A 14,891-nucleotide genomic window follows, 5' to 3' on the forward strand; every position below is an offset into this window, starting at 1 on the left:
CTACCGCTTATTTCTTTAATAAAATATGTTGAATTCATGTTGATGTGCATTTAAAGGAATTTAATTTGTGGGGGAAATTAAAAGAAATATATAAAAAGTGTCTAATCAACCAAAGATTTTGCAACCCCCCCTGCAGTGTCTCAGGGTCAACCCATTACTGAAGAACTATGACTTAGAGTGATTCTGACTTTTGTGATAGAAACATCAGAGTCTTGGCTTTCAAGAGAGATCACGACCATGAATGAACTCCAAAATGTTCATGAACAGCGATTCAATTTTTTGCGAAAAGGTTAATAAGGTTAATGTGAAACACCTCACCGCGTTGAGGAACAATCACTAGAAGCACTGGATGAGGATTACATGTGACAGTCATGGACGTATATAAAAGTCTGCACAGTCATTGTCCATTAGAGGTGTAGTCGAGTGACGCAAAACCAAAAAAAAAAAAAGGTCAAAATCTCAACCTCAATGTCTGCAGGAAAGAAACAAAGAAAAAGGAAGAAAGGCTTCTCACTCATTCTTTTGTTTCCCTCACGCTTCATTAACAACCTGACTTGCAAAATTTACAATAGGATGAAATTATACTGTCTCATTGGGCAGGGTGTGATGTAGCTTTCCCTCTGTGGTTCAGTGGGTGAGCTTATGTGGAAATGTAGTTTAGAAGCTGAATGAAGTCCCTCTGGGATTCCAAGATAAGACCCTGTTTAGCCCCATGTTTAGTTAAACCTTGAAAGGAGAGACGCAGAGAGAGGCCAAATACAGTGATTTTCCTTTAAGCGTTGCTCCACTCTCAGACCTAAAATAGTCATGTCAGGAGAAAATCTGATGTAACCAAACGAAAGGAAGTGAGGCAACGGAGCTGCTCAAGTGATGACTTGAAGACAATCCCTCATTGTTTTCCTTCAGGCAACACCCAAAGCACACAGAGGCGCAGTTGGAATTGAAACATAAATATTCATGTTCACTCAGTTTATGGCTGATAGTTGCTACACTACATACCAGCGGGTAGCATTCACTGCTGAACCCTCTCCCCTCATGTAGTGCTTGTACATAAACACATTTCTCTGCCCTGCCTCTTGGTTTCGTGACTGACAGCCCCGATTACGAAACACAAACTTGGCCAAACGCTGAACCAGAGCTGTACCCTCCCTCTTCGCGACGCATCGCCAGGAATGTGTGAATCGAACACACAATGGGTTTTGATTTATGTGACGGCGCAGTGTCAGACGAACAATTATATGTTAAAAGGGGAACGCAAAAGTAGTAAACCTTGTGGGGAAGGAAAAAAAAAGGCAACAGTAGACCACAGAGCAGATTAGACTGAGCTGATAACCGTGTCCACACAAAGGCCTTAATCTGACCGGTTGTTTAAAGTCTTGGGTGATACACTTCATACCGTGCAGATATACTCTGGCAAACGTGCAGATTTCACTGTAAACAAAATCTTTATCAAACCAAGAGCTCTGCACACACTACAACGCATGTACGGTATTAAGGAATTAATGCTCTTGTGTGCTAACCGTGCACATCTGAATAGATCTGAAAAGATCAGGCATAACATTATGACCACCTTTCTAATACTGTGTAAGTCTCCCTTGTGTCTCCAAAATGAGTTGAGACTCATGGAGAATGGACATGGGCCTTCTCAGGGTGTCCTGTGGAGTAGTGTGTGGCAACAGGATGTTGTTAGTGAGGGGGGGCCTTTGGGTCCTATGAGAGTGAGGGGACAGATTCTTGATCAGTTTGGGATCTAGTGAATTTGGAGGCCAGGTCAACACCTTGTTTTTTCGTGTTTTTTGAGTTGTGGGGTGTCAGGCTGCATCCTGCTGCCATCAAGGGCTGTCACTACTATCGGGTGGGTGGTGTGCGGTCCGGCCTAGGTGGGTGGTGCATGGTTAAGTAACATCCACAGGAATGAATGCCGGGTCCGAAAGTTTCCCATCAGAACACTGAATTGTCACAAGATGGTGAGTGTTTATTTACTTCTCCTGTCAGTGGTTTTAATGTTGTGGCTGATCTGTGTATATATAACAACTGAGTATAGCCGAATGAAAGCACAGCCAAACTCTCTGAATTCAGATGTTTACCACGGAAATGGAAATATTTCAGTATGACTTAAAAACTGCGGCTCACCACAAAATACTTTACAGATTAGTTTAAAAGCTTCATCTGGAGGGTGGGGCTGGACTAGTGTCTGCAGGTTTATTTCATGTGGGCACATTTGATCCTAAACCAACTATGGTATTCAGGTACGTCAGTAATATGTCCTCAGGTAGAGCTTGTGGGATGGCTCAGATTGAACTATCACAACTACTACTTACAGCCAACAAGAACTTCCTCCATCCACAGATTTATTAAATTTGATGGTCTGGGGTCGCTCTGTTTGGGAATCTTTGCGACGGTTTTTAATCACAAAATGGTTTTGGTTGCGCTATCCAGCGTGTAGGGGCGCATTTTCTTCTCCGCATCACTTGAAACAACACCATCACTTGCTTGAAACTGGATAACACTGCCTATAATTAAAACCAAATAGCATTTTACCAGATTGACCAGATACCAGAGGATGAAGTCTGTTTTCATTCCAAAATGCCTGCATGGATTTTTGTTTCACTTATAACACCCTCATGTCTCTTTCAAGATGCTAGTGATAAATGCTAGCACGCTAACAAGCCAAACTACGATAGCAAATATGGTAAACAGATAACATGCTAAACATTGGCCTGTTGCCGTTAATAATCAGCCTAGTCTCTTTTATATTCTTGTTATAAACTTATAAAGTGGTTCATTGTAATTGCTGAGAACAGTTCCCGTTTTACAATTTCCCTGCCGCTTTTATGTTCATCCAGGAAAGTATGTGTTTATCTTTTGTTTACAACATGCCTCGAGGCTATTGTGGCGTTGGTGCGGACAGGATAGGAAAGGGAAGAATGTCGCCGGAGAAGAAAGGGGAAGAGATGACAAAACGTCAAAAAGGAAAAGCAGCAGCTGCAGAATCCATCAGTTGATGGAGGGTCAGAGGAAGTCTTAGCAGTTCTCAGGGAGGTGAGATCGTGCTTGCCAAGAGACATGATGAAGGTTGAACGTAAGAAGATGATGAATGAACGCAGCTGCCAATTAGTACAAGCCGCTATACTCGAACTGGAGTATCATTTGTAAAGTTGTAATGACTGGACCTGAGACATCGGGAGACACCAGCAGTGATTCTGTTAATTGAAGTCTTGGATACGATTAGAGAGTGGACTTGAACTCATCTGATTTTATTATATATTAGTAGCCAACTTGTGAGGGACCACCCTTGTGATTAGAGGAAAGACTAGCTCATCTATATTTGTCACTTGGAGAGGCCGCGACAAATTCCACACCAGATTGTACACCCATAACATTTTGTGTCTCTAAGAGATGCTGTGCTCGTTTTAGCCCCCTGTCATTGGGCTCTGGTGGTTGTGAAGAACCAGCGTGATCTGTGACCATCACCCCAGTGGTGGAGAAAGGAGCGGACATAAACACGCAGGTGAGACAAAACCACACCAGTAGAAACGACAGCCTCTCGTCGGTGCGTGGATGTAAATACGCACAAAAGTACGAGGGTGTAGAATGACCCCAGGCGGTGCTTAGCGCGCGGGGAGGCCATATTGCGTCAGGACAGACTTTGCGGTAAGTGGACATGGCCTCATTTCACACAGTTTACGCTCTATTCAGCGCCAGGCATGCGTCTTGCTTGTTGATTCATCCTGAAGATAAATCCCGTGGACCGGCGCTCACAGTCAGAGTGTGTGCATATGTACCTGCCAGTGCATGCACGATCACATTAATATCTCTGCTTGTCTTTGCGTGTGGCAGGTTGCCTACGGAGCATTAGCTGCTTAAAAGGAAATAGAAAACTGCCATGAGAATAGCTGCAGCAAAAAAAAAAACAGAAAAACAGATACTATAGTAACCTGAGGGGTGTACAGTCCCCTGGCTGAAGACAACATCCAACTCCTTTCTCTGAGTAAATCTACACAGACTGGATGGAGACTTTTGGTCCACGATGACATCATAAATGCTGGACTACAGTGATAATCAACAAGGAGGAGAAACTGTCCTATACTATTTATGTTCCAGCTTCATTTTACATATATGAGTTGTTTACAGCCCTATTGTACTGCATCCTGTGGCACATCCTGCAGCTGAAGCACATACGGGAATGTCCTGAGTCAGGGACACACGTCCCAGGATTGACGTCATATCCCTGTAATTCAGATGCAAAGACATAACAATTTTCCGTCGGGCAAGAAGGGAGGGGTTCAGTATTACTTCAGCAGCCAGACTGAGGTGTAGCACACATCTGGAATCAATAAAAGCATAAATAATATAGAAGAATGCGCTTGACGTAATTTTGATGTCGCTGAACTCTTTCTGGGTTCAATCAGATGCAGCCTGCAGAACGCTGACCGTGCAGATCATTGATAAATACACTAGGCTAAACACGGACCAGCTTATAAATCAGTGCAAGCTCACTTCCTTTTGTCGTTCCAGTGACCTTTCAGGTTGTGCCTCTTTCTTTTGCAGTCCCCGTTCACATCCGCCTGCGGTTAGTTGGTTCGTGGCACTGAAATCTTGTTGGCATAGGCTCTAATATAAGAACAAAACGCTGCTAATCTTTGAAACAGTGCCAGGTTAGCTCTCAGCGCTGCCTGCCATAGGTTTGCACTGACGAATTACACAGGAACACCCTGATTCAGTTGCTGTCCCAGTATGTGGTGGGATTTGCAAGATTAAGAAGGATAACGGGTCAAAGGTTTTCTGTTTTCTGCATGAGAAAGAGAGAATGAGATCCTCGATTCACCTTGAGAAAAGCATCAACAGCTTTTGTAGTTTAAATAAACAGTTTTGTTGTTTTTTTAAGATGCATTTATACATATGCCAATCAACCACAACATTAAAACCACTGACGGGATACTCCACCCCATAGCAATGGCACTCATAGTAACAACTAAGAAAACCTGCATAAGGTTTTGGCCTGGCCTCCAGATTCAGTAAATCCCAAACTGATCAAGTATCTGTGGGATGATCCACAGAGGCCCCTCCCCTCAACCCACAGCCCCCCCACTTCTAACATCCTATTGGCAGACACCACAGGACACCCAGAGAGAGCCCTCACTATAGATCATTTGTAACCACCAGCTCAGGTTATTTACTTTTACCTACAGGTGTTTGTGGAACTTGTGTTCCTCTGACAGGTCTCATTTAGTCAGAACTTATTTCTGGTTGGACTGCATTGAGACGCTCTGCCTGACTGTAATATACAAACAGCGACACTCCCTGGACAGCGTCAAAGAATTTTACTCTGCTGATGTCATCTTCCCTGAGGGCAAACTTTAGCAACCTAGCAACATAATTTTGGCACCTACTGCCTCAATAACAAAAGATAAAGCATTTGAAAAATACACGCCCTTGAAATATCTGAGAACATTTGGACTTTTGCAGGTTACAGGAAACCGCAGATATGCTGAAAACCTCCTCACAATAGACAAGTGGCTCTGCAAGGAATGCAGACACACATGTGGTCTGGCCAACTATGTGCACAGTTGAAGATTACAATGAAGCTCTGGAAGACAAGACACACTTGAATACTGTTCGTCTCTCATGTGCACTGTCTTTAAACTATATGCTGCTGTAAAACTGCAAATTTTCTGTGCAGGTCTTGGTCAGATTTTGTGGTGGGAGTGAAGCCACTTCACAAAGAGAGGATTTGGTTGCAATGCATGTCAATTAAAGCAGTAGGAATTTGGATGGTCTTTGTGTTTGTGTAACACACAAAATATATCACTGAAAAGGTCGCTGACGATAGTCCTTGTCAAAGTACAGAGTGGACTCGACAGAAATCACATGCTTCCCCAGACGAATTGTTTGACGGTTAAGAATCTAAACAATTAAAATGACTAAATCCGTTGTTGAATAGCGCTGTTCTGAAAGTTATACAGATCTAGCATAGGCTACATAGCCCACCACAGCGGCTAATTGGGAAGAAGAAAGAGGAAGAAGAAGGAATAGAAAGAGAGAAAAGAGGATGGGGGGATGGGGAAAGAGGAGTGGAGGATGAAGAGGAAGATGTGCAGAAGTATATTTATCAATAATATTGGCACCTATTCCTTATTTGTTTGTTTATTCATAAAAGGCTTTGTAAAAGGATGGTTCCTTGAATGTTAACATTTTGCGTAATGTACTTATTTCCACTAAAATACGGCAAAACATTAGGAGTTATCCTTATTTTTATTATGTGATTATGTTTCTGTCTGGCCTGCTTAAGATCAAATTGGGCTATACTTGGCTCCTAAACAAAATCCAGAGCTGAACATGTCTATCACTACACTTTATTACTATGAAATGAAAAGGACAAATACTCTGTAGACTGTGAAATAACTTCAGTGATTCCAGATTTAAGAATCAATTTGTTTCAAAAATTCAAGCTTATATTTACACATTGGTGTCATTTGTTTAACTTTAATTATTTGCCTGCTTTTTGTGAAAATATGTGGACTAGTATGGAGAACCATAGAGAAGAAAAACAAAAACAATCGTTATATAGCGCTGTGTAAAAAAGTGTCAAAAAAAACTACCAACGAAGAAGACTTGCAGCGAATCACATTATACGTCAGGACGCAGGCCCCGCCGCCGACGTTCCTCCTTTCTCCGCGCGCTGTCAACGAAGATCGTGTATTAACGAAAAGCTGCATCACTTGTTGGCAAGAAAAAGTTGTTTGTTTTTAACCAACAGCTATACAATAGAATAGCTGAGTCAACTTATTTTCACTTGGATAATTTTAGGGTAAATACGACCGTTTCAATTGAGACTTATAACTATGGAGTATGATTAAATTAAAACATTGGAAAGCTGAGCGAGCTGTGGACTTCGAGGCAGAGTGAGACGTCTCCGTTTTTCCATCAGCTCTGGTTACAAGCGTGCTGCGTTTCTTTTACAAGAAGCGATGCGTAGAAGTAATGCTACATTTTTAGCTTAAATGTTTACATTTGTAACCCACGCGTGTGTGTATATTCACAGCTACTAACCTGAAGCGAAGTCAGCACCACTGCAAACATGGCGGGGGTCATCCGGAGGCTCGACGAGACTGTTGTCAACAGGATTGCTGCAGGAGAAGTTATCCAGCGTCCTGCCAACGCTGTGAAAGAAATGATTGAAAACTGGTATTAAACTTTTACAACACAAACACAGTTTTTTATATAATGACTTAAACATACATATTTGACTGTCGGCTTAAATGTGCAGCAGATGACAGGTAACCGTGACATTGTTTACATGGCAACAATCCCGTGGAGCTTCCAGCTGAGTGAATAAAATGTAATGTGGCGGCTCAGTAACTACAGTTTCTGCTCTCAAATGTTCCAGTTTGGATGCAAAGTCCACCAACATCCAAGTGACGGTAAAAGACGGCGGGCTGAAGCTCCTCCAGATTCAGGACAACGGCACTGGCATCAGGGTGGGTGACAGGGGCGCTCATATGGGGAGGTGGACCTGGGGGACCCGACCCTGTAAACTGGGTGTTATTAAAAATAACTGGTTTAGTTTGAGTTAATCGCCCTAATTTATCTTAAAAAATGCTTCACAACATGGATCTTCTTTGTGCTCCCTGTTTTCATTTTTGTTTCTTATGCAAGCAATATCATACCACCATTTGAAAATGAAGATAAAGTTTAGAAATGTCGATGGTTTCAAACGTGGAAAAGCAACTAATATCAAATTTGAGCTGTTTTCTATAAATCACGACCTGGAAAAAAGTAATTACCGAGATTACATTTTATTTTCAGACATTCAAAACTTATTTTCAATCTTTCAGACCAAATTACGACATGAGATTAATCATTTTTTCTCCTGCCACTGTGAGACTGTAAATACTCTGGTGTGATGTTTTCTGACGGGGCTTGTTCTTTCTAACGCAGAGAGAGGACATGGAAATCGTTTGCGAAAGGTTCACCACAAGCAAACTCCAGACGTTTGAGGACCTCTCCGCTATATCTACCTACGGATTCAGAGGAGAGGTGAGTAGCGCTGCTAACTCTGAGCTCCATCAGCCTTCGGGGTAATCAAGGATAAACATACAGTTATGAAAATTGTACAATTTTAGCCATTTACCCAAACATACTAGAGTTTAATGTGGTCTTCACATCAAAGTGTAGGGATGGTTTAACCTTTTACTATGTAGCTCCCGCTTTTCAAGGGACCAAAGGTAATTAGGCAGTTAATTCAGAGGCTGTATTTGGAACAGATGTGTGTATACCCTCATAATTTCTTAATCTCGTTTCCAAATGCTTCTCTAGAACAGTACAGACATAAGAAACAAACATTAACCTCCCTTCTGGTAGTCAGGTAGAAGTATTTCTGGTTAACGTTTTAATTTGGCCAATAATTTACAAGCCTGAAAATAGGACATGGTATATAAAAGCTGTTGTAGTTACTACATCTTCATTGCTTTGTGGATGTGTATATTGTTAAGTTAATGCTGCACTTTAAAAATATATTCAGTATGTACAGTCTTAACTTTGAGTATGTTTTCGCAAATAAATAATATAAATATACACCTTCCTGTACACTTTGCTGTTGATCACATTACTATTTTCCTTTCTGCAGGCCCTTGCCAGTGTAAGCCACGTCGCCCACGTGACCATAACCACTAAGACGGCTGATGCCAAGTGTGCTTACAGGTATATTTTAAATTGTGGTTCACTCATCCACTCTGTTGCCTCTGTTGAATATTTCACGTGCGTAGTAATAGGATTGCTCTGTAACGCATTCATCGATTGCTCTGTGATTGCGCAGAGCCAGCTACAGCGACGGCAAACTGAAAGGCCCTCCAAAACCGTGTGCTGGCAACCAGGGGACGCAGATTCTTGTAAGTTCTTGGAGTAGATCATCTGTCGCATAAATAAATAAATAAATAAATCATACAGTTTATGGATGCTGAGTGACTTTCATCTCATTGCTACAGGTGGAGGATCTTTTTTATAACGTGTCCACCAGGAGGAAAGCTTTAAAGAGCCCCAGTGATGAGTACAGCAGGATTGTAGATGTGGTCAGCAGGTCTGGGCTCGATTCTTGTGTTCCTCACAGTTTCTGCTCTTCTCATAATTGGTGGTTACATTCAATATTACCCTGTTCCTTTTAAGGTATGCCATACATAACTCGGGGAAAAGCTTCTCTGTCAAAAAGGTGAGACGATTAACTGTGATATTGCAAGATAATTATAGGGAAGTTGAAGTTGAAAGTTGAATTTCCTTCACTCTGACTACCTTATTATTTATTGTCTGTGTCATGACTCCTTTTTCTCAGCAAGGAGAGACTGTGGCAGATGTCAGGACTCTACCCAACGCCTCTGTGGTGGACAATATACGAGGAGTTTTTGGCAATGCAGTCAGCAGGTATTTCTGCAAATATGCTTTCAAGAGCTCCGGTCTGTTATGAGACCTTTTTATCACCCCGGCGCTGGCTGCATGACTGGATCTGTGGTATGTTGCCAGGGAGCTGATTGAAGTTGGCTGTGAAGATCAGAAGCTCTCGTATAAGATGAAAGGCTACATCTCGAACGCAAACTACTCGGTCAAGAAATGCATCCTGATCCTGTTCATCAACCGTAAGAATTCAGGAAATGTCAGCATGTAAAAAGATGATTTTATCTCATTAGCTCTGTGTTTAACTGAGGCTTGTGATCTGTGATGTTCCAGATCGTCTGGTGGAATCGAGCGCTTTGAAGAAAGCTATTGAGACGGTATATGCTGCATACCTTCCCAAGAACACACACCCCTTTCTTTACCTCAGGTAACGTAAAGTTGTGTGCTTTCTGCACAGTGATTTGATTTTGTTACAGTTGAATTCATCTCATGTTCGCTTTTTAATCGCAGCTTAGAAATCGCTCCCCAGAACGTAGACGTGAACGTTCACCCCACAAAGCACGAGGTGCATTTCTTACACGAGGACAGCGTCATCGAGAGCGTTCAGAAGCACGTCGAGAGCAAACTTCTGGGCTCCAACTCCTCACGTACATATTTCACTCAGGTATGATGTGGTTACGGTGATGTATTTACACGGTGCATGTATTTTGTTATGCCTTGGAGATTGCAGAGATGCTGTGTTTTTGTGCAGACGTTGCTGCCTGGGCTGTCGGCGTCCGGTGGCTCAGAGGTGAAGGCCTCCAGCTCCACAGCGGAGTCTGGCGAGCGAGTGTACGCTCATCAGATGGTGAGGACCGACTGCCGCGCCCAGAAGCTGGACGCCTTCCTCCAGCCGAAAGAGAAGCCGGCGCCTGATCCCGAGCCGGCTGGTCCCAGCAGCGAGGAGGCTGTGACGAAAACCGTCGAGCCGGACGACACAGACATGGCTGATACAGATGATGCGGACATGCTGGAGGCCCTGGCTGAGCAGGAGGCTGAGGAGCCAAAAGAAGATGAAGAAATCGGCGTCGGTGCACAAGAAGCTCAAAGGTGAGTCGGTACTCAGTGTTCCAAACAGCCACATGAGGACATGTCTTCATGTATGATTGATCCAACCGTGTGTGATCTGGACATTGACCCGCGATTAAGGAATAAGGGGCTGGGTAAAAGAGCAGGAGGAAGAAGGTTCAAGTAAACACGAATGGCGTCAACCTCCTTCAGGCCAATCAGAAACAAACCCAGCTGTATTTACCTGCTACCAGCATGAAATGAATTTGCATGTTTGAAAAGTAGAGTGTGTCAGTTTGTTTTGCTGATAAGGGTTGCCTGGGGTTGCACCTCTTGGTTCACAGCAAGCAAATTTACGCTACATTCAAGCCTCGCGACTCCCATTGATGCAGTTTGCCGCTAGAAATCTCCCGACAGAGTCCAGACCGCAACAAAACCAAACAGCACAGACACGTTAGACAAGAATAGTCAGAACCTGTGGCAATTTAAGAGTCTGATATTTTTCTCATTGACTGGTAGTAACAGAAGAAAACAGATACAACGATGAGTTCGGAGCAGTAAAGAAATGTCTCATTGCAAAGTCATGTTTCATAAATATTTGATATCCACTGCCCCCAAGTGGCCAAGATGTACATGTGCTATTTCCCCCACCCCAAGTCCCAACCAGTGAAATGTGGCATAAACTCTATTCGCACGGGATTAGTTTTACCTGGAGACGTCCTGTGATTCAGAAATGACCCTCCTACGTTTGTGTTTCATGTGGTACATTCACAAAGAAGAAGCAAACTCTGTATTTTACTCGAATTTACCATCCATAGTTCACCTCACTTCACTGCATGTCAGAGGATATTTTACACTTTTTGACAGCTTTAGATATTCTAATAGATATTAAAAAATATATCTTTGATAATGTTGATCCCCGGGAAGAAGTTACACAACGACCTGTCAGTATTTAAATCAGTCCTACCTTTGCCAATGATCACATTCATGCTTGATTTAATGGTTTAATTCGTCCGGTGAATAGTTCAGCGACAGCTCGACTTTGCGTCCAAACATTTGTACAAACTTTGGTTTATAGCACATCATTCATAAATCTTACATGACAAGAGAAAAAAAGACGCAAATCAAACAAACGACGTCATTTGGAGCCGTTACTGCTTTTTCTCCCACCATTTACATGATAAAAGTGACACAGTGATAGCAAATTAGGGGTGGGAAAATATCGTTATGCCAATGTATCACAATATTTTTTCTTCCGATACAGTATCGATTTTGAATGTCTTAATATCGATTTTAAAAGAAGAAAAATTCATGTTTTGGGCTGATTGTGCACGACTTCTGCACATCCACCACCACTGATGTACATATATACAATGTTTATTTTAAGCTGCATTTAAAATTTCTCAGTAACTATGTAGAATATTGCAATATATTGCAGTATCATAATATCGCAATAATGTATCGTATCGTGACACAAGTATCAACGATATGTATTGTATCGTGAAGCCCTTGCCAATACCCACCCCTATGGCAAATTTAACCAAAAACATAAACATTTATTGAACTCAAATAATATTTAACAATCTTATGCATACAAAATAAACAGGTAAAAAGAGATCTAGCATACGATTTGCACAGGATCAAGATCACAGACGACCTCCGCTACTATTACAGATTACTGGAGGTCCCCAGATAAAACTAGGGCTGTAGGATAGATAGAAGGGGCCCTTTATTTGGGTTATTGTCAATATCCTCTGGCCTTCATAGGCTTCTTAGGGTTCTGTTCACAAGGCCCTAAACAGTGGCTTAGTTTGCCTGTTGACACCCCATTAATTCCCACAACGTCTCTCTTATAAGCTGGTCTGAGTTATTATCTGCTGAGTGCACTGCATGCAGGATGTGAGACAGCAGTCTGTGTTTGCTGTGCGGCAGGAAGCGACCCAGGAAAGAGCAGAAGGAGCAGGAAGAAGAAAAAGACGAGGACCTGACGGCTGCAGCCACGCCCAAGAGACGAGCCATCAAACTGACCAGCATCAAAGAGCTGAGAGCTGAGATCACAGAGGGCACGCACAAAGGTACGGGCATGTGCGTTTGTATCCCTTAGAGCAAACTGGGCAGCTTTACGTGTGGACGTGTGCAGACAATCCCCACCTTTGTCTTTTCTGAATGACCCGACTTTTTGCTCCAGGGCAAAACCCATTTCCATAACTAGTTCTACACAAAGCTCTTATTGTTAGATCATGGCTCTCATAAAAGGAAAGACGTCTAAAAGCAGAGATCAGGACTAGGAGATAGGGCACTGACTAGACATACAGTACAGAGGAGTGCTTAATATTTATGTGTCACAGAGATTTTCAGGGCTTTGTCTTTGATCCCTGAAATTAGCCAGAATGCAGCTTTGGACCTTTGAGGTGGGCTGAAGTAAACATGGAGCTGCCAGCTGAATTATGGATAAGGGTGAATGCGCCAAGTGGTCACAGCCTTTTCCACATCATTTTAAATGAAGCCCAAACACCTTGTGTCCATTCATGTGCTCTAATTCACGCCATGGGAGTCGTAGCTCCTTTCAACGTGGCTTAAAAGCAGCCACAGAGTCATTTCATTCATCTCTCTTCAGGACTTCAGGAAATGCTCCAGAACCACTCGTTCGTGGGCTGCGTCAATCCCCAGTGGACTCTGATCCAACATCACACCAAACTGTACCTGCTCAACACCACCAAACTCAGGTCAGACACACGGGGAAACACACATCGTTCAGTTCAGCGGCTTTATGTCTCATCTCCATCTTCCCCTCTGTTAACAGCCAGGCGCTTTTCTACCAGATACTCATTTATGACTTCGGGAACTTCGGCGTACTCAGACTCTCTGTAAGTGAAAACCACAAAGTGAATCGTTGGTATTTGCCGGACGGGGATCTTAATGGGGTTATTGTGCGGATTCAGACGCCGGCGCCGCTTTACGATCTGGCCATGCTGGCCCTGGACTCTGAGGAGAGCGGCTGGACGGAGGAGGACGGTCCCAAAGAAGGCCTGGCGCAGTACATAGTGGACTTCCTGAAGAAGAAAGCGGAGATGCTGGAGGACTACTTCTCCGTGGAGATAGACCAGGTCTGTTGGGCTCTTTTATTTTAATCCCTTCTGTTTAATAGTCACGCTGGTAACCGTAACCATGCCAACCACAGGAAGGAAATCTAACAGGACTACCGCTGCTCCTCGATAAATACACTCCTGTCATGGAGGGTCTTCCGATATTCATCCTGCGCCTGGCCACCGAGGTGAAGTCCTTGGTAGTTTCTCCTCATTCGTGACAAGAAAGTTAATCTGAAGGCTGTGATTTTTAAAAAAAAATTGTTTTGTGCAGGTGAACTGGGACAATGAGAAGGACTGTTTCAGAGACTTCAGCAAAGAGTGCAGCATGTTCTACTCCATCAGGAAGCAGTACATCCTGGAGGCCGAGCCAGGGGAAGAGCAGGTGTGAGGGCGTAAACGTTTTCTTAAATTTATTAGAGGTTTTAATGCCAGAAGCTGAATTAATAAGCGTTATTTGTAATGTCTTAGGATGCCGAGGGGAACTCGTGGCGTTGGAAGGTGGAGCACGTCATCTTCAAAGCTTTCCGAACCCTCTTCAGTCCCCCCAAGAGCTTCAGCGAGGATGGCACGGTGCTGCAGATCGCCAACTTACCTGACCTCTATAAAGTCTTTGAGAGGTGCTGAACGATCCAAACGTGACTGGGAAACAACATCCACCAAATAAGCTGCTGTTTATGTTTAAATGTAAAATTTATGTTGTAAATAAAAACTTTGTATGAAACCTGAGGTGAATACTTTTTATTTAAATGTGAAGAGGACACGGGGACATGCAGCCTGGAAATATCGAGAGAAATATTTTGTTATGAATGAGCTACACCGATCAGCCACTTCATTAAAACCGCTGACGGGTCGAAGTAAATAATCTCGGTCGTCTTGTGACAACTCATTCTTCTGCTGGGAAACTTTTGGACCAGGTATTCATGCGGATGTTATTCAGACATGTACCACCCACCTGGACCAGACCAGACACCTCCACCCCATAGCAATGACACTACTTGATGGCAGTGGCCTGACACACACAGAAAAAACAGTTTAAAAACAACACAACTATTATTAAAGCACGTTTCTACAGCGTTATGTCAATTGCATAAAAATCTACAATGTAAAACAAGTGAGTATTCACACCCTTCAAGTCAGAATTTAGAAGATGCAGCTTTGATTTGCTTGATGTCCTCCTTTGTCTTCATGTTGTGTCTGGAGCCAGGAATGCTGATTAACCAGTGACTGGATGTGTCTTCATTCACTGCACTCAGTCGATGTCCATTTCATTAACTCTAACACCACTTGACTGCTGCATGAGATCCGTCACTTTAAAAGGTGCAGATATTCATGCAATAACTTTTTTTTTTACACATTGTATGGTTTTAA

At 42.9% G+C, this 14,891-nt stretch overlaps 1 protein-coding gene and 1 long non-coding RNA gene across 2 annotated transcripts; one reads left to right on the top strand and one right to left on the bottom strand.

Annotated features, from left to right (window-relative positions):
* Positions 1-6,309: 6,309 nt before the first annotated feature.
* Positions 6,310-7,388, bottom strand: LOC125018370. The gene is made up of 3 exons (XR_007113937.1): positions 7,243-7,388; positions 7,054-7,163; positions 6,310-6,682 (listed from the first exon to the last, which is right to left on the bottom strand). It is a non-coding gene; the product is annotated as an uncharacterized LOC125018370 (long non-coding RNA).
* On the top strand, positions 7,047-14,244 carry mlh1 (mutL homolog 1, colon cancer, nonpolyposis type 2 (E. coli)). The gene is made up of 19 exons (XM_047602184.1): positions 7,047-7,188; positions 7,391-7,481; positions 7,942-8,040; positions 8,630-8,703; positions 8,819-8,891; positions 8,988-9,079; positions 9,166-9,208; positions 9,329-9,417; positions 9,517-9,629; positions 9,721-9,814; positions 9,898-10,051; positions 10,139-10,476; positions 12,367-12,509; positions 13,052-13,160; positions 13,238-13,301; positions 13,377-13,541; positions 13,616-13,708; positions 13,795-13,905; positions 13,992-14,244. Exons 1-19 carry the CDS (start codon positions 7,082-7,084, stop codon positions 14,145-14,147), a joined length of 2,208 nt encoding a protein of 735 aa, XP_047458140.1. The 5' UTR covers positions 7,047-7,081; the 3' UTR covers positions 14,148-14,244.
* The last annotated feature ends 647 nt before the right edge of the window (positions 14,245-14,891 follow it).

The sequence above is a fragment of the Mugil cephalus genome, chromosome 13, assembly GCF_022458985.1.
Source record: "Mugil cephalus isolate CIBA_MC_2020 chromosome 13, CIBA_Mcephalus_1.1, whole genome shotgun sequence".
Classification (NCBI taxonomy): Eukaryota; Metazoa; Chordata; class Actinopteri; order Mugiliformes; family Mugilidae; genus Mugil; species Mugil cephalus.

What these genes read in the sequence shown, in the direction of transcription:
- mlh1 (XM_047602184.1), top strand. Translation starts at nt 7,082, where the DNA reads ATGGCGGGGGTCATCCGGAGGCTCGACGAGACTGTTGTCAACAGGATT. An exon ending in CACCCCTTTCTTTACCTCAG is followed by an intron (nt 9,815 to 9,897) that starts GTAACGTAAAGT and finishes TTTTAATCGCAG; the next exon opens with CTTAGAAATCGCTCCCCAGA. An exon ending in TCCTGCGCCTGGCCACCGAG is followed by an intron (nt 13,709 to 13,794) that starts GTGAAGTCCTTG and finishes TGTTTTGTGCAG; the next exon opens with GTGAACTGGGACAATGAGAA.